This window comes from Gorilla gorilla, chromosome 1, assembly GCF_029281585.2.
Source record: "Gorilla gorilla gorilla isolate KB3781 chromosome 1, NHGRI_mGorGor1-v2.1_pri, whole genome shotgun sequence".
Lineage (NCBI taxonomy): Eukaryota > Metazoa > Chordata > Mammalia > Primates > Hominidae > Gorilla > Gorilla gorilla.
In genome coordinates this window covers 132657613-132683180 of record NC_073224.2, presented here as the reverse complement: position 1 = coordinate 132683180, position 25568 = coordinate 132657613, and the positions used below count along the sequence as shown (strand labels likewise).

General features: G+C 37.1%; 1 protein-coding gene across 16 annotated transcripts in view; it reads left to right on the top strand.

Moving 5' to 3' along the window:
- The window catches only part of NTNG1 (netrin G1), a 342410-nt gene that overhangs the window by 170090 nt on the left and 146752 nt on the right, over positions 1-25568 (top strand). For all 16 annotated transcript variants that reach the window (XM_063696478.1, XM_063696447.1, XM_063696457.1 and 13 more), the window contains exon 3: positions 14256-14896. In XM_063696478.1, coding sequence (XP_063552548.1) covers positions 14256-14896 — 641 coding nt within the window. The remainder of the gene's footprint in view (positions 1-14255; positions 14897-25568) is intronic.

Below are 25568 nucleotides of genomic sequence, written 5' to 3'. Positions count from 1 at the left end.
GGAACCATGAAAATTAAATGAAACGACAAATAGAAAGCCCCTTTTAAAATTCCTAACCATAAGGGTGTTGAATGGTCATTGATTCCTTCTCCATTTCAAAAAGAGAATGTGGTTCACTTATGCAAATATGACACATTTTTCAAAACCAAGACTCTGCCTCCTCAACATTTTTCATAATGACTTTCTAACTTTCATCTCTCTCTTTAACAATAGATTTTTGCACATGTTGTCTTCACATTAGAATATTACTAACTGCTATTTTATTTCCATTTATCAAAGTAGCCCTCTATAATACATTTTCTTAGTTTCAAAATGATACAGCTTTCTCAATCTTGTCTTGCTAGTATATTGTAGCTAATAGGGAAGAATCAGCCTTATTTTGAACTAACCTACAACATCTAACATAGTGCTTGGCACATGACAGATGCTGAATATATTATATAATTTAATTTACTTTGGTTCATGATGGTGGATCTGATAGATCAACAGCTATTCCAGTCTTACAGATAAGTGAAGATCATATTTATTGTTGGTAACACACCAAGAGATTTATGTGTCTGCTGATCTGAATAAAATATACTTGTATTTTAATGAAACACTGGCATGTTATATATCAGGTATGAACTTGGACAAGCACAATTTTGAAAATTGGATTTAGAGAATATATATCTCAAGATTGCAAATGCTGAAAATAAAAAATCTTGGGGGGAAAGAACAACGAAATTAATTGAAAAGAGGGAATAAGAAGATAGAGTTGTTTTAGTTCAGTGGGCCCTGAAATACACTACCCATGTCCCAAACAGTGACAAGACCAGGTTTAATGAACTTGTTGCCTCTTCAGTTCTGAGGGCCTTCTTTAAAAAAAATAAATAAATCCAAGATTAGCAATACAAACCTACATAAAAGGCCTGAGAAGCAGCTTGTGTAATGGAGTGTCTCTGAGGGGTAAGTCTCATTAGCTTATAATGAATCAACCTCGGAACTCAGGTAGAATTATCAGAATCTCTGTAATTAGCCACTGAAGCTGTGGCAAATAAACAAAGAGCATATCCCTCTTCTCTAGCACAATAAGGTTTTGTTCCCCGTTCTACACCTATTTCTACCCTATATCTGACAATTTTTTCAAGACTTTTCCCAACTGAGACACCTCCATGTATGACCGTTGTAAATTTACAACCGTGCCATTCAGTGCTTTTTCCATCAGTTTGTATTTAGCTCTCCATAATTGCTCAAGAACAAATACATTCTTCATGTTCAGCTCCTCCTGAGAACGCAGAAGGATGCTGTGGATTGGATAAATAAGGCAAGATAGGATTAGGGAAAGAGATGGTCAGCTCTGAAGCCACTAGGAGAAATACTTCTTTGACTGATGGAGAAAAATGAAGAAAAAATGAACAGCAAGAAAGAACTGGGACATAATTGCAGCTCATGCCATTTGTCTTTGTCCTCTAACCTCACCTGAAACCCCAGTAACTATATCAATTACACAAATAGGCACTCTGTACTTGGAGTTGGACTTTTTTTTTTCATTGCTTATTACATTATACAAATTCCATATACAACTCATTGAAATGGTTAGTTCTTTAAGCTTGATTATGTCAATTCCCAGTGACCAACCTATGAGCAAATCCATTCCATCTTATCCCACACTTCCAAACTTACCTAATTTATCCTATCTTCTTCCTGGCTTTTTGTCTTTTCTGCTTTTCTTACTTTTCTTGAATCATTAAAAATGTTTGCACACTTGTTATGTGTCAGTTCTTCATCTCAAAGAATTATAGTAGGAGAGATACAAAAAAAATCACAATTTTATATGATGAATTGCATGATGGTGCATATGTACACACTCATAGGCTGATATGACTGACTTATGAGGTGTGAACACCACAAGTGAGTGAAAAACTAAAACGTATGTTCAGAGACTTGCAGAGGCTATTCTTGAAGAATCTTACATGCTATGCTAAAGAATTTGAATGGTACCCTCGAAGGGTAGTGAGAAATCCATTCAATAGCTTTAAAAGGGAACATGATACAGTCAGATTTCGGTTGTAGAAAGATCACTTTAGCAGCTATGCAGAAAATAGGTTATAAGATGGCAATACTATATGGAGGGAGATAATTTTGAGCCTATTAATGATAATTCAGAAGAAATATATTTTTAAAAAACTAACGAAGGCAATGGCAATATGAATGAAGCTGCGGTGAAAAATTTCATCTGTAGACTTCTTTGATAAACAGATTGATGAAGAATAAGGAATATAAGATGACTCCAACCTTTCCTATTTAGGAAATGGAAGAATTTGGTATTACTCTCTGAGTCAAGAAGCACAGGTGGGGGAGTAGGTTTAATGCTAACTACTAATTATTGAGCACTGACTACACCCAAGGAGATGCTAAGCACTTAACGTGCATTATATAATTGTATCTCAAATTAGGATCATTAATTATATTGAATTTCAAGAAGAAGTCAAGGCTCACAATGTGAAGAAGGTTGTCAAAAATTACACTGTAGCTAAGTGGTAGAGCTGGAATTCAAACTTAGGAAGATCTGACCCAGAGCCATGCCTCTTAACAAACACTATACCAGTGCGAATTGAAGTGTGGGCCAGAGGCTACTTGCATGCAGATGATCTAAGGTACTTTCTAAATACAGGTTCCTGGGTCCAACAGGAACCAGTTTATTCAAACAGAATTCCTGATGGGGGACTGGACTTACCAGGCATTTTTTATGCACCTTAATCTTTACATACCACTGCAATGCATAGTAATATACTACTGCTTGGTAAAAAGATGATAACAAATTCACTTTTTTATATGAAAATCTTTAGCATTTTTTCCAAATCTCACATTTATAGAAAAGATGCATACAATAGAAATAACTTTTTTTTCCTGAGCCATTTGACTGTAAGTTGTCAACCTGATGCTCATAACCTGCTAATACTTTAATACCTCCTACAAATAAAGGCATTCTCCTACATAGTTACAATTTGACAGTCAAAGTCAGGAAATTAATATGGACCCTTTAGTAGCATATAATCTTCAGACCCCTGACCAGTGTCACCAGTTGTCCCAATAATATCTTTTGTAGCAAAATGATCTACTTTGGGGGGCATTAGTTGTCAGATCCCTTTAGTCTCCATCAGTCTGAAATGGTTTCTCAAAATTTTTATGATATGGTTAGATACTACAGGGCAGTTATTTTATAGAATACCCCTCAATTTAGATTTGTCTGGTATTTCCTCATGATTAGATTCTGATTATGCATCTTTGGCAGGAATATTTCCAAGTGATACCTGCCTTGTTTGGACCCACCCAATAGCTTTAGGAGTGAATTATTCAGGAAGGAAGAGGGAGGGAAAGAGGAAAAGTTAACTTTTCAGTATGTGGAGTTTGAAATTCTTGTGGAGCAGTTAGATGATGTCTAATAAGTACTTGAATAGATGGATCTGAGGTTCACCTGGGAAATCATATCTGAAGACAGAATTTTAGAGTCATTGAAGTATAAGTGATAGTTGAAGCTGTAAATGGGAATTAACTCAATGAAGGACTTTATGTAGAGCTAGGAGGGAAAAGGCCAAAGGGTGAGAAGACCACGGGTGCACATTGATTTTAAGAACCTAAAATAAGAAGGAAAACAGGCAAAACAAAGTGAGGAGGAGTAGATGATGGAAAGGTTAAAAAAAATAGTGAAACAGGATTAGGAAAACTAATGGAGATGAAGGCTGCAATCCTAAATTAATCCCTCCTGTTGATGTTTTCTTCAAACTGGCCTTCCATTTACTCTTCTTTACTGCAGCTGGACTTTCACTGATAATGTGGATTCTTTTATAATTCCTTCAAGTGGAATCTGCTCCTCTCATGTTATTAAATTCACTATTCCAAAAAAATTGATATACCATTTATTTATCTTTTATCTCTGCAAGCCCTTTGTTTCCCCACAGCAGGCATGATATTCTTTCTTATCATAAATAAGTGATCTACTGAAAAGTTTATTTTCTCCCAAACCCACATTTTAAAAAGTTATTCTTTACTAAAGTCGACCTTTTTCCTTATTTTAACCCCTCAGGTGACCTAGAATCCTCCCATTCAAATCTGCTCTTTAAAAAATGAAGGCCAGGTGTGGTGGCTCATGCCTGTAATCCCAGTACTTTGGGAGGCCGAGGCAGGCTGGTCATGAGTTCAGGAGATCGAGACCATCCTGGCCAACATGGTGAAACCCCGTCTCTACTAAAAATAGATTAGCTGGGTGTGGTAGCACATGCCTGTATTCCCAGCTACTCGGGAGGCTGAGGCAGGCGAATCACTTGAACCCGGGAGGCAGAGGTTGCAGAGAGCCAAGATCGCACCACTGCACTCCAGCCTGGGCAAAGAGGGAGAATCCGTCTCAATAAATAAATAAATAAATAAATAAATAAAAATAAATGAGATACACACCTAGTTAACAGCTGGTTTGTCAGGTATTGGTGAATAACATCCTTGGGCCTGGTAAATGAGTGAGTATTGCCTACATATATGAGTTAACATAGGACACCGTCCTAGGCCTTTGCCCTTTTATCCCTACACTTTCTCCCCCATTTATTCTTATGTATTCTCACTTTTAAATACCTCTGTAAGCTAATGTCTCATAAATATATGATCTGCAGCCTGGCCTCTCCGCTGAGGTCTAAACGCACATTTACTTGAAGATCTCAATGTATAGAAAGGTGGTATAACATAGTGGTTGAGAACATTGACTGTTAACTCATTGACTGGACTCGTGTCCTGACTTTTGAGACTTACTAGCTCAAATTTATTAAATTTAGCAAGTAATAACTTAGCAAGTTACTTAAATGATTTGTACTTTGATTGCGTTATCTGTAAAACAAAGTGAATAACAATATCTCCCTCATGGTGTTGTTATGAAGATAAAATGAGCAAAACATTTAGAAGAGTGTTGAACACATCCTAAGCATCACATATGCTTACTTCTATTATGTCTCATAAGAATATCAAATTTAACATTTCCAGTCTTGAACTCTTGCTCGCTCCACAACTCCAAACCTGGCCTTCCAACTCAGTAAAAAGTACCACCAAACACCTACTTGGTCACTCCAGAAACCTGCTTTTTATCACTTCTTGTTCTTCATCTTTACCTCATATCTAGTCCTGTCATAAATATTAAGGAGGTATATAAAGCTCCATTGATTGTTCTTTAAAATATACCTTCCATCCATCCTCTTCGGTCCATTTCCACTCCTCGCACCCCGTATCAAGCCACCAACATGCCTCATTCAGTGACTCTAGTAAACCTCCTATGGGTTGCTCTGCTTCTGCTCCCTACCCCCTTAGGATCCACTATCCACACAGAAAGCAAAAAGAACATTGAAAATGTAAATCAAATTGTGGCAGGCCTCCCCTTACAACACATCAGTTCTTCCATCTCACATACTCTTTATTTCCTTCAGGCTCATGCATGATCTCCTCTGTGACTTCTTCCCCAGCCTCATCCCCTTCACTTCCCTCTAGCTCATTACATTCCAAGAACAATCACTTTGTATCAGTTCCTGTGAAACCCCAAGTTCTACCTCAACTTAGGGCCTGGCATTTGTTACTCCCTTTGCCAAGAATGATCTCCCTCCCAGCCTTGAGTCCCAAGGTGTAGTCTTTCTTACTTTCTGGGTCTCAACTTATTTTTCCTTCATAGAACTCTGTGATTTCCTTTTGCAGTTTATATGTAATTATATAATTGTTTACTTTTGTAGGGGCTGCCTTTCCAACTAACCTGTAAATGAACTTAGTCTATATAGGGACTCAGTTGTTTAATTTACCACACTATACCCAGTATACAGCACAGTGTCTGTCATATCCAATAACTATGTATTGAATGAATGAATCAGTGAGTAAGTAAATAAAAGATAGGAATATAGATAAAGTACTCTTTCAGGTTCTGGAGAGCTTTCTTGGAAGCTGGAGATCAACAAAAGTTCACTTCTTTTTTCAGGAAAGCCATGAAAATTAAGATGTCATTAATAAACAGGTGTTTCCCTAATGCCTAAGTTGTGAGTGCTTGCTTAAAAAATACCAGTTCCTGTGCCTGTACTCAGAACCAAAAATTTAGAATTTCTGAAGCTGAAGCCTAGGAAGCAACATTGCCCTTATGCCCTAGGTGATTCCAATGCACACTAGATGCTGTTATCATGAGAATAAAATATATTTCTAAAAAAAGCAATCGGTGTTCCAGGTGCTATCTTCTACCTAGAAGTGCTGACTATGGAGACACCACCCAGATGGCCATAGGGTGGAGTGAAGCAAATATTTTCCACTAGGAATTTTATGTCGGGATGGTGAAACTCACAATTCTCAGACTTAAAATGACTAGTTTTTCTTCAGCCACCCTGTGTTGGTTTGGATGAAGTAGAAAATTCAAGATGGTGGTGGGATACAGTAAATTATTCCCAAGCCTCCTAGACTTCTCTTTCCTTCTTCATACTCTCCTTCGGTGGGTTTGAGCACATATCTCCAAATCTGTCCCAAACATGAAATGTCTTTGTGGCTTTGTTTCCCTACAAATGCTTGCAAATTGTTTTTGCATTTTACCCCATAAAATATCTGTTTTTTATATAAAATTACATTGAATTATGTACCAAGAGATGAAACTGATGCTCCAGGAAATGGCATTGTGTTGTTGATGACTCAGTTTACCCTCAAGGACACCTAATCCTCTCTTTAGGCGCATGAGCAACCCATTTGAGAAACAGGTGATTGTTGCCTGTATATGTCTTATCTCCACACTTAACTGCAAATACCTTCTTGTATTATGTTATGTTCTTCACAATGTTTTCAACACAGTAGATATCCAATAAATAGCTAACGAATTTGGAACACAAGAGTTTGAAAGAAATAAGGAATCTGAGAAAGCAGGATAGACCTGCCAGAAGCCAGACGCTATTGGAAGTGCCACCGTAAGAAGGTCCTTCCTGCCTCTCAAGATCAAGCGATCACTTCAGCAGAGAATGCTTTTGGTCTTAACATAGTCTCTCCAAACTCATGGCCTTCAGTAAATGGACTTCAAAGAGGTCTTGGACTTGCATACTCATGCGGAGAAGAAAAAAACTTTTCGAACATCAAATTAGAGCTTTCAGGATCAAAATGCTCAAACTATCTCTCATGATACCTGATGGAATCAGGACTCAGAACATTCCCACCTCCACGATATTTTAACTCCCCTTGTTTTTCTCAAGTTGCATTAACTTAAATGCTAACAGCCTACTTTAGCTTTTTTGTAATTAACATTTTTAAAATCTGTGCTCTGATCTAATTCAAGACCATCTATAAGGTGAAATACTCTATGAAACCCTTATTAGTGATTTTTTAAAGAAAATATTTTTTAAAGAGCAACCTCCCTACCACTTACAATAATGTTACCTCAGTACACAGCTTTTCTGCCGACATTCATATTCAACCCCACTTGATTCTGTTAGTATTTATTTCTTGTCCAGTACATGCAAAGTAATAATTGACATTGCTATATAGGAATCTGTTTTTGTGGCTTATGGCTTGGGAATTTATTTGGCTCCTTCTTAAAAACTTGGTCTTCTTGACCCCTCAGCCTTCACCAGTTTGAAAATTCCAACCATAATCCTCTGTGGGGATTTACACAGGTGTCTATTATTGCCCATAATCTGTGATAGGGCTTCCAGTATCCTTGTTGCAGAAAGGTTAAACCCTCCCGTCTTTATTCCTGAGTAAAAAAGTCCACAGGGTTTTAGTATTGTCAGGGAGCAGATTGAAACAAGCTGCAACTTCAATCAGGCCCTAAGCTGGTGTCTGTGCCAGCGGGGAATCTCTCTGATGAACAAAGGATTCCATTAGAAAACGGAGCAGTTAGTTTTTAACTCCAGAGTTATACAAAAACAAAACTCTTTATCCTCTACTATTCTTAGAGTGGCCATATTTTCCAAACCAAAATTTGAGACTCATATTCTGGCAGATGCATAGGTGCTTTTGTCACAACAGTTTCAGACTATCTAATGTTGGGACAGTCTCATAGTATTTAGGATGTAGTAGTCCCACTTTATCCACAGTTTTAATTCCCATAATTTCAGCTATCCCACAGTCTGAAAATATTTAATGGAAAATTCCAGAGATAAAATAATTCATAAGTTTTAAATTGTGTGCCTCTATAAGTAGTTTGATAAAATCTCACACCACTTAGCCCCGTCCCTCCTGGGACATGACCCATCTTTTTGTCCAGAATCTCCACACTCTAGATGTTACCCACCCACTAGTCAGTAGCCATCTCGGTTATCAGGTCCATTGTCATAGTATCACAGTGCTTGTATTCAAAGAACCCTTATTTTATTGAATAATGGCCCTAAAGCACAGAGGTAGTGTTGCTGGCAATTTGGATACGCCAAAGAGAAGCTGTAAAGTGTTTCCTTTGAGTGAAAAGGAAAAAGTTCTCAACTTAACAAGGAAAGAAAAAAAATCATATTGAGGTTGCTAACAGCTATAGTAAGAACAAATCTATCTGTGAAATTGCAAAAAAAAGACAAAGAAATTTGTGCCGGTTTTGCTGTCACACCTCAAACTGCAAAAGTTATGGCCACAGTGTGTGATAAGTGCTTAGTTAAGAGGGAAGAGGCATTACATTTGTGAGTGGAAAACATGAACAGAAACGTTTCGACTGGCAGCGATCGGATTTCATACTATCCTCGCTTTCATGCATCCAATGGGGGTCTTGGAACATTTCCCCAGAGAATAAAGGGGGACTGCTCTGTACTGTGGCTGTATGCATACCACACGTTGGTACCCAGCATACCAGTTAACAAGGAAGCTTACAAAATGAGATTGCACTACATGGCCATTAGTAGAGATCACTGCCCTTTTTGTCCTGAGGGCCAGTGGGCAACTGGAAACATATGGCCTTGTGGACCTTCCTGTCTGAAGATATACAGTCTATCTCTAGAATTGTGGTCATCAGGGCTTGTTAGTATGTTTGTGCTGCTGATCTTTATCTTTCAGTCTTCTGAATCTGAAAGAGATGTCCACTATCTTAGATTGTTCTTACCTCTGGTACTGACTTGTCTCTGCCTCTCCCCAATGCCAGTAACTAAGCTATAAGACCTGAAGGAGGCACCTCAGCGTGACCTGTGAACGTCAGCTCCCAGACTCAGAATAGTCTAAGTGTCTTCAGAAAAGTCACAAAGAAGGGGCCTTCCCATGCTATAGCCAAGCAAGAATTTGGGAGCAGAAGGACTTGAGGCAAGGAGGAGTGGCCGGGAAGTGGCAAAAAGGAACTGGGATGGGGAGTCCCTCCACCAAAAATTATACCTCTGATATAAAGGAGTCAGTCACTAGCCTCTCAGAAGCTGTCTAGACGATGCCCCAAACTTGCAGTTAAAGCATGGTTCTCATGGTTTCAATCTCTGAGAAACAAATAGTAGGCTCTGCAACCAATTTCTACACCCTTTAAAGGCCTTGCATTGGAAACACCCTAATGGTATCTATCTCAGTCACAGCAGGAACAGGTTGGGAGTGCTGTTCCAGAATGCTGCTTCTTGCCTTTGTGTCTTTTTTGACTGTCACCAATAAAACAAGCAAGGATGAGCCAGATGCAAATAGGTGCAGGACATCTCTGTGTCATTCTTTTTTCATGATTCGTTTAAGTGTTAATCCAAACGCATCTCACAATCACTTCTGTACATGTCTGCTTGGCATGTAGCTTACAGTTCAGTAGCAAATCTCACGTAAGAATTCTCTTCATTTTCAACTGTTGTTTCCAATAGTTTGCCCATACATAAAGCTTGGAAAGGCAAAGTCAAAATGATAGCAACCGCAAGTGTTACATTGATACCACTTACGTGAGGTTTATGTATATATATATAAAACTCTGAAGGGCTTAGCAGATCTTAGGTGAAAGGATGTTCTTTTCAAAGTGTCACTTTGCCAGAAGAAAGGAAGAAAGACACCTTCCATCAATAGAAACAATAAAAGCATGCCTCAAATTGTATTTATCTCTAAATTCTGAAAGCGTATTAAGGAAGAATAGCAATATTCCACTTTGGCTACAAATTGCTAATTAATAACTACTATTCTCCCAGAGGTAAAATATTAACATTTTAAAAATGAAATTAAACATCACAATCTTCTTGTAATTGTTACAAAAATATTTAGCAGCAATAGCTGTTTAATTATTTAGGCATTTGTTAGTGGTGTAAATATTATCAGCACAGTCATAAATATTTTCTGCTTTGTCCACAATCAGCTAAGGATATGTTGCTTGTGGGACTTAAATTAAGATCTATTTAAGGCTGCCTGCTGGCCACAAAATAATTACTTACACTTCCTGATGCCTGAATCTGTTAGATATAGCAGCAAGAAGTGTACTTTGTTTTTGTAAGTCAGGAAAAGTTGCATTTTCTTATATAAATTTCATTGTTGATGTTATTAAAGAGGATTAGGGTGGGGTTGAAGTAGCTGAAAATTTAATTAATCTAATCCCTTTAACAGGAATTATTTTCATATTGATAATTCTCTGTAATAACAGTATTACAGATCACGCCCCGTGAAATATTTACACTAAATATTGTAGCCTGTAATCTCTCCTCCAGCTTTTTCTTTGGGGAAGGATAAGATTTACGGCTTCTTCACCTTTCATCTTTTTTTTTTTTTCCTTTCTCTCACCTGAAGTGCAGGGGACCAAAATGAAATCTTTTTTTTTTTCCTGCTTCCTCTTTTAATTTTCTGTCAATGTCATCATATCTCAGTAAGTTATGTTAATAGCCATCAAATCACTAATCTCCTAAAAGAGCACGAGTGTTATGAAATAGGGAGAACAATTGATTTTTTCCCTCTTTGGTATCTACAGTCATTTGGTGCAGATTCTCATTTGAAATGATTTGTTTACCCATTGATTTCAATAAATTGTTATGCTGCTGAAAATATCACTAAAAGTAGAGTCAAATGAAGGACGAAACTGTCATTCTGATCAACTTCCTCTGATCATCTCCAGTGTAAATTGGGAATTGTTCTCAATCAGCTCAAATGTCATGTTATCAGGGAGACCTTCTCTGACTTCCCAAAATAAAATTACAATCACCATTGCTTCCTTTAATTGGCTTTATTTTCTCCATACAAGTTATCTTCATGCAACATTATAACACATTATGCTTGTTTGTTTAGTGCCTCTCCCCCAACTAGGATGGAAGTGCCACAGGAAGCAAGGACTTGGATTTGTTTATTGCTGTATCTTGAGAGCCAAGCTGAGTGCCTTAAATATGGCAATCAATAACACATTGTTGCATGTATGAATCTTTACTCTCATTTTTTTAGGTGCCTAAAGCACCAGATCTGTGCCAAGCAATGAAGAACTTGATACAAATGTAGACATCTGCCCTGAGCTGGCTGATCCACTCAGCCTCAATGGAAGGGTGCCCACTGAGAACAGACCTGGTGCTTTCTGTAGCTATGCCTTCATTAAAGGACTAAAACTGGGTTGTATAGTGCTGTTTGGCCTCCTCATGTTTACAATATCCAGTGATACAAAGCAGAGAATCTTTAAGGATGCCCTCCAGGATACGACTTCTGTAGAATATGAACAGGAGTTACTAAACTAGAAAGAGACTCCGTGGTCACATAAACCTATGTAACTAGGTATTATGTGAAGCTAAACAAGGTTCTTAATTTCAAGGTATATCAGATTATGATAACATTCATTAGGACTCTCCAAGACAAGAAGATTAGGCTGTGTTTCCTGAACTTATTTGGTCTTAGACATTTCCTCTCTACCAGCCAATCCTGTTTCTACAACAGGGCTACAACAGAGGGAACTCCAGTGACTTGGGAATTCAGCAAGCCAGGGAAGGGGTAAGAGGCACCAGTCTCATCACTGCCTCTTACTGACTTTATTATGTGACCTTGGACAAATTACTTAACACCTCTGTGCCTCAATTTCCTCTTTTGTAAGGTAGGGATGAAAAGGATTACCCAGCAAAATGTACATAGTGTCCAGCACACAAGTGCTAACTAAATGGTGGTTATTGCCAATACTTTATATTAAGTATAGGCGTGAGAGCCTTTTACATAGATTTCTTCAACCATATTTTATAAAATAGGTTTGTTAGTATTGACCAATTTCCAGAAGCAGCCTAATGTGTCATCTCATGTGGTCCCAGTGCCCTATCCCTATCTGAGAAGCTCTGCACACCTGTGCTGAAGGCAAACAAATGTTATCTTTCAACACAACTTACTACAAACATCTGATAACTCACTTTGGTGGATCCCGCAGCGCCTTTCCCCTTGTTTCCATACCCCTGACCTCAGATGAAGACACTTTTGTCAGGAGGAAGATGGCAGCATCCAAGTTAATGATAGTGCAGATGGCTACATGCTGACAGATTTTGAAGTGACCATATTTTTTCAGTAAATTTCAAATGAAGGTGTGATTTGTGTAAATCTGACCTCTTCATGTAAAATGTGCCTTTACATATATTTAGAATTTATAAATCCTGACAGATTCCACAATATTTATAGCCCTCCATAAAAAGCCTTTGCCAGTTTGTAGAGCTTTGCATTTGGCTCTCTGGCATGCTTAAGAGAATTTAAATAATAATAAATTTGGTGATTTATTCCACCTGGAACAGAAACTTATTTCCCCCCTCCCCTGGCTCATTTTGAAGGGGATACTATAAATAGTGCCACAGACGCTGGGATCAGGACTAGGGAATTGAAATTTGAGAGAGAAGTACAGAAACATTTTCATTATCACTGATTCCTTGAGTGTATTTTTAAAACAGTTCTGTTCCTCAAATAATGTACCTTCTCTTCTTTCTCCTGCCCTATCACAATTATACTTGAATCTCCAAAACCTGTTGCCAACTTTAGGATTCGGTTACATTAATGGGAAAGAGAGAGTGAGAGTATTAGCTGACTAGGTAGGAGAAAGTTGCCTCTAGGGAGACCAAAGCAATTCTCCCATGTTCATCTTATATTTCATAGGAGTCAGCTAGTAACTGAGTGTCAGTGTCTAAAGTGTAAATTCATTATCTGAGACCTCGCTCCTGTATCCTACAGGTATATGGAGCTCACAGTATATGGAAAAAAAAAAAAAAAGGAAAGAAAGAAAGAAACCTAATCGTAATTACAAAAGGAAGCCCAAGGACAATGTCCGAGGATCAATTCTTTTCACCTAGCCATGCTCATAATAACTGAGTACAGAATAAGAAACACCTGAATAGTCAAGTCCTAATGATACTACTTGTTTTCTTAAAAACAAAATCAACAAAAATCTGGTAACTTGTCATTTGCCATGGAATCTACTGATGAAAGCTGAGAGTAGCCATTTAGTGTAGCATAAGCAGTGTTGTAACTTGTAATGTAACTAGGAGATTTATTTCTAGCTTCTTGTTTGAATGTCTGTAAAGGAAGTAGCATTTGTTAAAGGTAGAATAATAATAACTAACATCCATGAAGAACTGCCTGTGGGCAGGCACAGAGTAACAAACACATCAAGTGGCTGTGGTTTGATGTGCAACAGCCTCCTAACTGAGTAGTACGTTTTCTTGTCCTGATAACTTGGAGCACACTCCCAGCCCCAAGACTTTCCTGAACAATCCTTTTATCTTTACCTAATAGTCTGGCAGGTATTTGGACCAAGCCCCAGAGCCTTTAGGGTACCACATTTTAATAATTTGTGGTGAACAAAGTAAACGTTGTAAAACCAGACATTATGAAGCAAGGACCCAGTTAACTATGACGGATTTCAGGGAAAGCCAAAAAAAAGGCTGAATGTTGTATGGGGGTATTGTCTCCCCTACAGAACACAGGTATCTATGGTTCATGGCACATTCTAAAGCTTTGCTTGAAAAATGACTTTTTAAAGAAGTGTACTCTTAAAGAATGTCCTTCAGGCAGGGAGGAATTTCCCTTGCTTTTCTATAGCATCTTTGTAAGAGGAAGCGGAGGTATTGAGCTGTTAGACAGTTGCTCGGTGCCTTCGTGCTTCTGTGACCACATCATGGGTCTAACACATATGGGATAAATAAACTGTTTTCATTTCTTAAAGCACATGGAAGGAAACAAGACAAGAAAATTACCATATTGCTTTTTTTTTAAAAAGCTATTAAAGAGGAGAATCCAGTTAGGGCAAATAAAAATGATTACTGAAAACAGATTTTTTTTTTTCCTTTTCTAGCCTCTTACTGAGCAACAGCAATATGGCAAGACTTGTGGCAAACCAGTGTTTTGATGCACGCTCTTTTGTTCTTCTTCCATAGGGCAATCCCTACATGTGCAATAATGAGTGTGATGCGAGTACCCCTGAGCTGGCACACCCCCCTGAGCTGATGTTTGATTTTGAAGGAAGACATCCCTCCACATTTTGGCAGTCTGCCACTTGGAAGGAGTATCCCAAGCCTCTCCAGGTTAACATCACTCTGTCTTGGAGCAAAACCATTGAGCTAACAGACAACATAGTTATTACCTTTGAATCGGGGCGTCCAGACCAAATGATCCTGGAGAAGTCTCTCGATTATGGACGAACATGGCAGCCCTATCAGTATTATGCCACAGACTGCTTAGATGCTTTTCACATGGATCCTAAATCCGTGAAGGATTTATCACAGCATACGGTCTTAGAAATCATTTGCACAGAAGAGTACTCAACAGGGTATACAACAAATAGCAAAATAATCCACTTTGAAATCAAAGACAGGTTCGCGTTTTTTGCTGGACCTCGCCTACGCAATATGGCTTCCCTCTACGGACAGCTGGATACAACCAAGAAACTCAGAGATTTCTTTACAGTCACAGACCTGAGGATAAGGCTGTTAAGACCAGCCGTTGGGGAAATATTTGTAGATGAGCTACACTTGGCACGCTACTTTTACGCGATCTCAGACATAAAGGTGCGAGGAAGGTAAGAGAAAATCTGTCTGCCTTCAATGGGAACGGGTGTGTCCAAAGAAAATGCCAGTGTCTCACAGCTGTAAAGTGACATTTGTCAATTTCTACTGCAACGTTTTCTTCAGGAACTCCAGTGTAGAAGTAGGTTCTGAAGGCATTCTGAGACCCCTCATCCTCAGCAGTAATTTGTAATCGCAAACTTGCTGTCCCTGAACCTGGCATGATTCTTCAGAATTTAAATAAAAGTGAATTTTAAAAAGTAACTCCCTGGGTCGGGAGGTCCTTTAGGTCTTTAAGGCAATGAAGCCAGGGGAAGCAAAACCATTTGCCCTATAATGAACTGAAAAACTAGAAATACAACATACCATTGTTTACAAATGCAAAGCAGGGATTCAACATGGTACAGCAGTCAATTTATGTTTTGTGTAATATTGCACAAAAAAATCTGGAAAATAGAGTTATATTTCTTTAAATTTATTAAATCAGAATCAATAGCATGTAGGAAACATTTGTTAAATTGGGACACGCTCTACTTTTCATGTTTTTGGATGTTATTATATAAAAAATATATACTAGCATTTAAAATATAGACCTGAGTTTGGCTCCCTTCATCTTGTAGATTAATCACAAATGGACAGAGTTTAAACACATTAATTAAACACAGTCAGGGATAGCTTTGGTTTTGATAATATACTAGAGACAGAATTGAGCAAATTTCCAAGAATTTTGAAGATGTTTAAATGAAAAACTTCAATAATGAGAACCAGAACCACCACATAGGGATTTTCAACCAGCTTTTTAAGTGTGGTATATTATCAAAACGACCACCTGATGGGAGTGGAAGCATGAGATAATGAGTGGGAAAACTAAAGGTAAGAGCAGAGTATCTAGCAAAGGGAAAGGCAAGCAAAGAAATAACACCCCAGTAAAAAGGCCAAGATATCTTTAAATTGAAATATATGAGGATAAGCATATAAATAGTATATATCATGTAGGTTTAATTATTTAATGATAAAATTCAAACAGATAAGGCAGGATTGATTCAATTTATTGGCTGCCAACATCCTTTAGGCAGCCCAGTTCTCAGAAACTGGAGAAGTGTTGAGACTTTCTGGTCTGTTAGAGATTTGCCTTACCTGTGTGTGCTGGGAGAAAGGTCACTGCTGTTAAGGTAAAGACCATAGTGGGAACACAGAATGGAGTGGTGGGCTTGATCATAGTGTGGTGTCAAAGGTTTCAGAGTCTTAGCTGTGGAAAAGCAGTAGAAACTGGTGGCCATCTACTCGCAGCTTTTTCTAGCTTCATGTTCCTCATGGAAGAATCAAGAGCCTTTATCTGCGAAGCTTTTCCTAAAACTTTTGACCAAGGTCTTGGTGGTATATAACGAATATATCTTTAAAGCAGAATGATGTTGAACTTGTGAGTTCTAAGCTGTAGAGGATAATTCATGTATTATTAGCAGAGTACATGGCAGGGCAATACAGGAGCTGTTGTCTTAAACATGAGTTTGCTATTTATAGTAATACGCAGCCATTATACTGATGAACATGTTAGCAAAAGACTATTAGTTTCCAGGATCTTATACTTGGGGACGTATGATATATGAAAATAGTTGATATTGTTATTATTAATGATAGCTTGCCACAATGAAGTAGCAAATATTCAATTCATCTACATGAATAATGGTAAAAAATTAACAAACTAAGATGTGGATTTTAATCCTAGTGTAATCTACATTGCTCGGTAGATTCATCTAGGTCAGTTTCCTTGCAGTTTAAGAAATACTTAATCTGAGCCCAAATTCCTATTGCTCCACCTCCCCATATACCTTTATTTGCCACTTGTAAATAAGGCAATCTTCTGAAGCATTTTGGTTGGGAAAAACCTATTGCTGATGCTTATTTTTGTTATTAGTATTCATTTGGTTTCCTCTAATAATTTAAAAGAAAATGTAAAATAAACTTGAAAGCAAAAGGCATTTTTCTGCATTCTCCACTGCTGTCAAGCATGCCATCTCCTAAAGGTGGTGTGTTGGAAATGTAGATCCCTTCATATCTATCACATTTCTCCCATCTCCCAGACTAGTCATTTCCTCCAACTGCATTTCAGTGGTTCTGAGGAGTTTGGAGGGCTCCTCCCTCCTTCTCTGGACTCAGCTCCACTGTCTTTTCCTGTTCACTAGTCAACTGTAAGCTGAAGAGAAGCAGCTGGGCAAACGAGAAAGGTCCAGTAGAGGTGAGCCCCTTCCGTAAGGTCTTCTTCTGTCACCTCCAGACTTTGTCCAAATCCTCAGGGCAGAACTGATGCTGGTGTGTACTGCACTAGGCACCAGATGGCTGGAGTATTTTTAGTCTTAGGGGAGGGACTAAAGAAGCAAGGTCTGATGGCTCGGGCGTGTCTCCAGCTTTTAAGTTATATAATGAAGATCTGCTGATGATGGAGCCAGTGAAAGGAAATGTTGAGCTATAGTCTGGTTCAGGGGCCTGTCAGCATAGAAGCTGATCTAATTATTTTACTCTTGAAAGTTTCAGTAAGATTAATGGTCTAGATTGTCTTTCTGTTATATAACAAATCATCTATAGAAGGATTAAATATTAATTGATAATCTCTAAAAGAAAGTTCTAAAGTTTCCCTTTCAAGGCTCTCATAAATGTACACTTTTCAAAATACAACTGAAGTTCTTGTTCCTTGCACCCACCCCCACCATCCCATGAAATGATTGCAACATTTAACATACCTTTACATGTCTGTATCTGATCATGATAATGATATTTTTCTACTTGTTACTTCTATCCCCACCCCACCATAATGTGGAAATTGACATAAGTTATTTTGGAAAAGTAGAATGGAGACCAGTTGTAAACATCTATGGTATAGTGGACAGAGAATTCAAAATTTTTTTACCTTGAAATCTTAAACTGTGAGACAAAAACAGTTGATCTTTGCTGAAGATGACTGAGCTTGTGAGATCCAATTCTCCGTTTCTTTGTGCATATGTTTGTTTTATACTGGCTAGTGTTGTTTGATAGAAAAATAGTGTTTTGATTGACATTAGACTAATGTAGCATTTATGTTCTTTTTGGAATGTGATACATCTGATACCTATTTTACTAGTAAGAAAAAAGTGTAATCTCATCATAAAAAATTTATTCTTCTTTTGCCACATACTTATTTTGCTTCCATTTACTCCCTCTCATTGCGTATTTATTAAGATAATGAAGGAAAAAGAGGAAACATGGCTGTTGGCAATTTCAGCAGCTCCGTAGTACTTACATTGTTCAATAAACTTAATAATCTACATGGACTAATTCTGACTTATGGATGTCCTGCTTCAGTAAATCAGGGTGATTTTCTCCAGTGAATAACAGACGAGTGCAGTGTGCCAGTACCTTAATTAAAGAGCGGCTCTCTTAGTCTTGATCTCATTTTAATTTACAGGGTAATACTACAATAATATCACTAATGGAAGGTACATTAAAGGGCATCAAGTAGCATTAACTGTATTAAATTATGGTACTTATGTTAATTAACTGCTGAAGCAAGGTGGTTCTAATGGCCAAAAAGGTCGTCTAATGCATAAATAAAATCTACTCAGATGAGGGGCAAGAGGAGAAATTAGAAGTAAATGTTTGTTCTGAACATCTTTTTATACAGACAGGGGGTTAAACTCAAAAGCTGTTAAATATAGATAATGTCCAAAATGTTTTCTTATTTACGCCATTGGAAGCTTTGATTTTTAAGTATTTTGTTTCTTTCCAAGCTTTCCACAATTAAAATAATTGAAAAAGCGAGCACTCTATTTGTCAGCTGCATAGATTTTATGGAATATAAACTAAACATTATTTATTGTTTCTTTGAGGTAAACAATTTCAAAGAAATAATGTGATTTAATGTAATAATTTGTAAATCTGAAAGACAAATGAATCTTTAGTAATCTACTCATTTATTTTTAAGATATGCTATCAGCCATTTATCAAGTTACTGATTTTAGCTGTAAGACAATGGAAATTCTATTTTAACAGTAAGAACTTGAAGAAAGTGGACTGGAAAACTCCCATCAACATCTTCAGTATTTACCCGTTAGCAAAATATTCCTGAAGGTAATTATCGGTCATTTTTTCTCAATGGTCATTACACATTTCTTATCCCTTGCAGTGCCTACTCAGGCTCCATTATAGGTAGTTGACTGCCATAATAGTGCACAGTATTTTTTCCTTTTTCTACCTCCATTGTTTACCTCCAAGAAAGAAGCCTTGGAATATTAGCACAGAAGTTTCACTTCGACAAAACTTTTTGGTGCCATCTTCACTTCATGGCTGCCCCTGCTCAGAATCACACTCTCCCTGCCTAATCCCAGGACCTGCAAAGGGCCAGGACCAGAGCCACTATGACTAGGTGCCAGGAGTGAGGCAGGCCCCCTACATCACTCTCAGGAGTCCAGCTTCTATGTGTAAACCTTATTCTTTGAATGTCACTGCCTTTATATTTCCTGTAATTAGAACAAGGTGAAGCTGACATCATGTTCTTGAAGCACAGCTTCCACATGGTTAGTGCGAAAGATGTGATGTCAGGTAAGCAAGAACACTCGGGGAAATTCAAAAGCATAAAAGCAGTAGAGCACTTTTTAAATTTCTGGAAAAATCAGTTATTCTGAAGGTTCCCTAAGTCTTTTTCCTAGACACAACTGAAATAAATCTGAAATATTTACTTTTTACCTCTTTTGTAAGAGACATCCCACAAAAATGCTTTTAAAGCATTGAGCCTGGCCTTTATCTATTCTTTTCCAGTTAGTCTCAATTATTGAGGTTGGGCTTTACTGCCACTTAACAGATTCTGCTTTTTATAACACCTTCTTGCTTTCTGTCATCCATAAATACTTATCCTCTACTCTGGGACAGATGCTGGCTTTGATGGTAGACAGACGAAGATGCACCAAGCATAGTCTCTGCTCTTAAGGAGCTGATATCCAGAAGGGACACAGACTTTATAAACAACAACGACAAAAAAAAATGATGATAATGTGGGTTAAGTGCTTTTACTGTGTGAATATTCAAAGTGCTGTGGTAGCAGAGAAGCTACTAATGTAATCTGGAAAGATTAGTAAAACCTCTGATAAAGATGTGACATGTATGATGTCTTGAAATATGGGTTTTATTGTGCCAAGCAGCCAGGAAAGAATGGATATCCCAGGCAGACAAATTATACCTAAAAACAGCACAGTATGTTAAGGAACTCCAAGCAGTAAGGAATTGATGGAGTTAGAGTCCTGAAGATGTTCTACCATCTTCCCTTTATGGGTCTTCACCATGTTCAGGAAGCTCTGAAGGATTCCTACCTCTTTCTCTCTGATTCTCCCATGCCGTAAGAAACCCAAAATCTTATGGAGTCTCCGTATTAATTGACTATAAGTGAGGAACATTTTTTAAGGCAATTGTAGTAAAGGCTATTCTGGTGTAACTGTGCAGACTGGAAAGCTATAACATTGCTTAATTGTGGAGCAACTATAGCTCCAAGCCCTGATGCTCAAGTGGAGAATCCAGAAAAGCTCTCCATATTCCACAGGAGCCATCATATGGCAGTGGTCTCAGATTTGCTTACAAAGTCAGTAGGACTTGTTGACCAGTCAGATTTTGGGGAAGACTTCCTAGTGAATTAGGAATGGTGGGGCCAAAACTAAAATGGGGAATAAATACTGAAACAGGCTTTTAGTTAATTCATGATTTAGCTAGTTATTTTGTTGTGCCATTTCAAGTAGTAGAAATTCAAGTAGAGATTCTAGTTAAGGATTTGAAAATACTTGTCTAGTGTTGTAGAGAGAGATTTGAGCTCAAATATAGGTTTGAGAATTATTACCTTATGTGTGATGGTGGACTCTTTGAGAATCGATGATGTTGAGGATTTTTTTGTTCATAGGTATAAATGACCATTATAGAACATTTACAGAATCCTGTGGAATACTACTATGTAAAAGGTAATTTCTGAAGGAAATTGAGAAATAATCTGAGAAAATTCAAAGAGAAGGGAATGAGTTAATGTCATTCTAATAGTCCCCACTCATATTTAAGTAATAATCCTTCAAATTTGTATAGCATTCAGTTTACAAAATTCTTGTCAGGTACCTTATTTCCTTTAGTACTTACAGGACACTTGTGAGGCAGGTGTTGGTTAACCCCATTTTATAGAGGAGAAAACTGAGGACCACTGGAGTGCCATGACTTTTTCTTTAACGTCACACATAACAAAGTGGTAAAATCAGGTTTTTCACGGCAAACCTTAGGCTTTTTCCAAACATTATGCTCTTACAGTCACATCAGCCAGAGATCAGCTTAGTATATATAGAAGACCCCAAAAATTCCCAAAGAAGCCACCTTTAAATAGCAACAATGAGTCAATACATCTTATGACTCTGCCCCTCTTAGAATGTTCTGGGAGTCACACTCTCCATGGCTTTTGGCTCAGTATTTTATTACACCAGGCTGCTCTGTGTTTATCTGAACTCTTAACTTCTTACTTCATTTTTATCAACTTTCAAATGTGTGATTGGGCTCATTTGTCACATTGTGTTAAGTCTAGGTGTTTTACTACTAAAATCAAATTGTGATGATAGCTTCTTATTTTTCCATGGGGAGACAAAAATAAATAAATAAGCTGCATTTTCTCAATGTTAATTTTTCTCCCATATTTCTTCATAAACTTTTATTATGTACACCTGCTTTCAACTAATGGGCATCATCAAACACTAAAACAAGTCATATATCTTAATGGATAAACTTGGAAATGGCCAACTACCTTCGCTTATTTTAAGCAAGTGCATACTTCAAGTGAGGGCAATATGTTTTTCCTTTTAACTTCCACATATAAGTCCACATTCTCTCTTCTGAAACTATTTTGAATAAGTGTGCTGCCTCTTTCATATAATAAAATTTCATAAATTTTTAATCAATGATTCTCTCCACCAGGTCTTTTTTTCAAGCTAAATGGATATTAAACCATTCCACTAAAATTTAATTTACTCTCCTTTTAAAAGGCAGAATGAAGTCCAGTAAATAAGAGTATTCAAATGAAAAGCATAGTAATCATAATTAAAAATTAAAAACCAACATAAAATATTGCTACTTAACTCCAGTGGAAATACTTAGAATAAAGACTTTATCGTATGCACCCATTGTAAGTGGACAACTGAGGGCCATTCTGATTTGGAGCATATTTTTAAAATCCATCAGAAAATCTTGAATTATGAAGAGAATATATGCATAAGCAGCTCATTTTCCTCTGAGGTTTGTACTATTATAAGGAGAGAATGTATCTAATAATTCCTCCATTTAAATTATGAAATTCATTAGCATGCAGAAAAACAATCCGGTTTAGGAGCTTGTCTCTTTATCCTTAATTCCCTAGTGCCATAGATTTTTTAAGCTAGTGGGTCATTAAAGGAAAGATGTCCTTTTTTAAGAAACATAAGGATATTTAAGCAAAATACCACAAAATGGATAAATAAAATAATTTCTTCCCTCATTTAACTTAGCATTTGTAAGGGAAGCTACATTCTAGCTACATCTGCATGCCCAAACAATGGGAGGCAGGAATACACCAGCTTCTGCAGCCCTGTTTTTTATCCTAAATCTGTGGTCTGCATCTTTGGAATGTCTTGCTGTCTTTCTGTACCTAGGATCAGAGTTTTTTCTTAACACGTTAGGAGATGTTGGCCATTGTTTGATACTTAGCGTAAGAGTTTTTTGAGACCTATTTGATCAATGGTTCAGTAAAGAGACTATTTCCATTCATTCTCCAAATAAATACAAGAACAAATGTGTTAATGTCATGAATTTTATCACAGTAATTTGATTGTGTGGATTGATATATTGATTCTGTTGCAATATGGGTCTATATTTTCAATTCAATAAGCCACTTTTAGAACTAAGTATATTAGTTTAACCAGAAATGACTGCACTGCATAAAAACTCATGGTTACTGTTTCTACCTCCCTTTTATAGGTAGGAAAACTACATCTAAACAAGGTTAATCAATAGCAAAGGGGAAAGGAAAATTTAAAAATTACTTATGTTGGTGTATAAATTTGTTTCTGAACTCCCCTTGAAAAACATTGAAAAAAATGGATAGAAAGGCTTTGAATATGTGAAACAGGAGCCTCACAAACCCTACTGGTCCAGAATATTATAAAAGTAGGGTAGTTACTGCATTGGCTCTCTCTTGCATTGTGACTGGTACCTAAGACAACTGATATTGTGCTATAAATATATTGAGAGGATAGAGGACAAGTCATTAGGATTTTAAAATCATTATCTATCTTATTTTAGAAGGAAACATTGGCTAAGAGTCAAGAGAAATAGATTCTCACTCTGGTTGTGCTAATAATTCTTTGTGAGCTCAGAACAGGTCACAGTTACCATAATCAGAGTCTCCTCATCTACAAAATGAGATTTTTATACTATTTTACTGTTTCTCAGGGTGTACTCTTCAAATAAAGTCCATGATGGTCAAAAACATTTAGGAAGTGTTCACAATACTTCCTTCTACGAGAATCACAATGTATATTCATATATTAAAGACCCTGAGGTGTCCTACAGTAAAGAAACATTTCTATTTTATTGAAGACAGAGCCTCTAGAACTTACTTAGTCAAAAAACATATATTAGTACCCATAAACGACTAGTATTCGCAGAACTATTTAAGCTCCAACATTGCTGGACTCTTTGTAAGATTGAAGGAAATACATGAAAACATCATGTGTGTGTGTGCATGTGTGTGTTTGTGTGTGTGTGTGTTTAAACTATTTGCAGTGCTAAAAACAGATTGATTTTTCAAAGCAAGTTCCAACTTTAGTTATCATCCTTCCTATATTACTGCTACTTTGGGTGAAAAAGTGAGACTGTCTTAGAGAAAGACTAACCTCAATGAAGAGTATCTCTTTTTTTTTTTTTAACTGTCGCTCTTATTTTTTGAACCTTGGAGTACTATGCATCTTTCTTTAAGAATTATAGGAAATTAAGTACTGTATTGGAATAAATAGGGATTTTTTTGTTTTGTTTTTAGGCTAGTGAAATTGTGATGGAAGAGTCAGCAAAGATGTGAAAAATGAAATGCCAAGTGGTACAATCTGGTGTATTTTGTAGATAAATAGAGATGCTAAAGGATTTTTATTCCTCCCATATGTAAGTGCCTCAAACTCTAATTACAGCAATGAGCTAAAATCATGTATTTAAAGAAAAATTAGATTAACCAGTATTTAATATATTCTTTTTTTTTTCATTTGCTTTGGAGGATATTCTTGAAACCACAAGCTAATTTTAGTTAAATGAATCTTGCCTTTCTTTTGCTAATTAGGACTGTTAATGAATAACAAATCAGAGCCCAGTAAAACTGAACATTGTATATAACTAAGGATATCACCTTGTCTAGGAATTGTGTTTTTGTCCTGGCCGCTTTTACTCATTTGGTGTTACCAGAGTATCAGGGAAGCAAAGCTGTTATAACATATTGATGACATCCATGTGTAATTATAGATACTCCAGTGCTGCTGGGAACAGGGAACAGATGGGGGAAGGGTGGGCCAAGAGATGATGGGTGGGGGAAGTCTAAGAGGTCAGAGATTTGTCAGGTTGGAAGGAGACAGCATCATTAACTCCAGTATTGGATTTGTATAGACAGGGTGTATGCCACATAGAGTCATAGCATTGCAAAATCATTTCTTTTAGAACTGAAAAAAAAACATCAAAATAATTTAATCTAACTCCTTCTTTTTCAGATGTGAAACAGAATGGTTAAATGAATTAGTCAAGGATGACACTGTTGCATAACTAGAATTTAGACTCAGAGGGAACTTTCAGTTTACTCACGGATCTGTGTCCCGTGCCTACAACTGGGCCTGGCGCATATTAAAAGTTCAATAAATATTTATTGATGGAATGAGAGAATGATTGCAGAATATCCTTCTGAGCATCACGTAGAGGACCATTCTGAGGACGGTTTTCCCATTAGGTATGCTATGGCCACCTCTAAATATTCCCCACACAAGACTGCAAGAGAATTGGAGCTTAGCCCATTGTTTTTGGCTATGTCACTTCATCCAATAAACCAGATCGCAAAGCTTCAGGCTTTAACCAATAGTCCAAACTTAAAGAATAAAATATATCTACTTCAGATAACAGAGTAACCCATGTACTTGGGTTAAATGAATACCACTCCACTCAAATACACACAATTTCTTTTATTATTTGTTTGATTGGTCCTTTAAGATCAGAAATTGTGACCCTTAATCCCTTTCCTGGATGAAGAGAAGTCCATGAAAAGGAATGAACTGCTCTCATTCTCAAGCAATATTTAGTAAAATCGCAATATCACTATACATCCACGTCCCAAAGTTGTCTTCAAATGATGTTTGCTTCTTGAGTTTAGCAACCAAGGAGATTTAAAAAGCTATTTAAAAACCTTACAACTTGTAAATGATGTCTTTACATATTGATAGGTTCAAAGCTGGGGTTTCAAAGAGTTTGAGCTGAGGAGACATGGAAACAGGCAGTGGCCAAACTCAACTATATACATGTATCTGCTGAAACTTTTATGAACATATGTCTTTATGAAAATAATTGAAGTTCATTATATACTCTTAAGTGGCAAAATAGGATTAAAAATATTAATAGCATGAGGCTAATTACGAGAAGGAG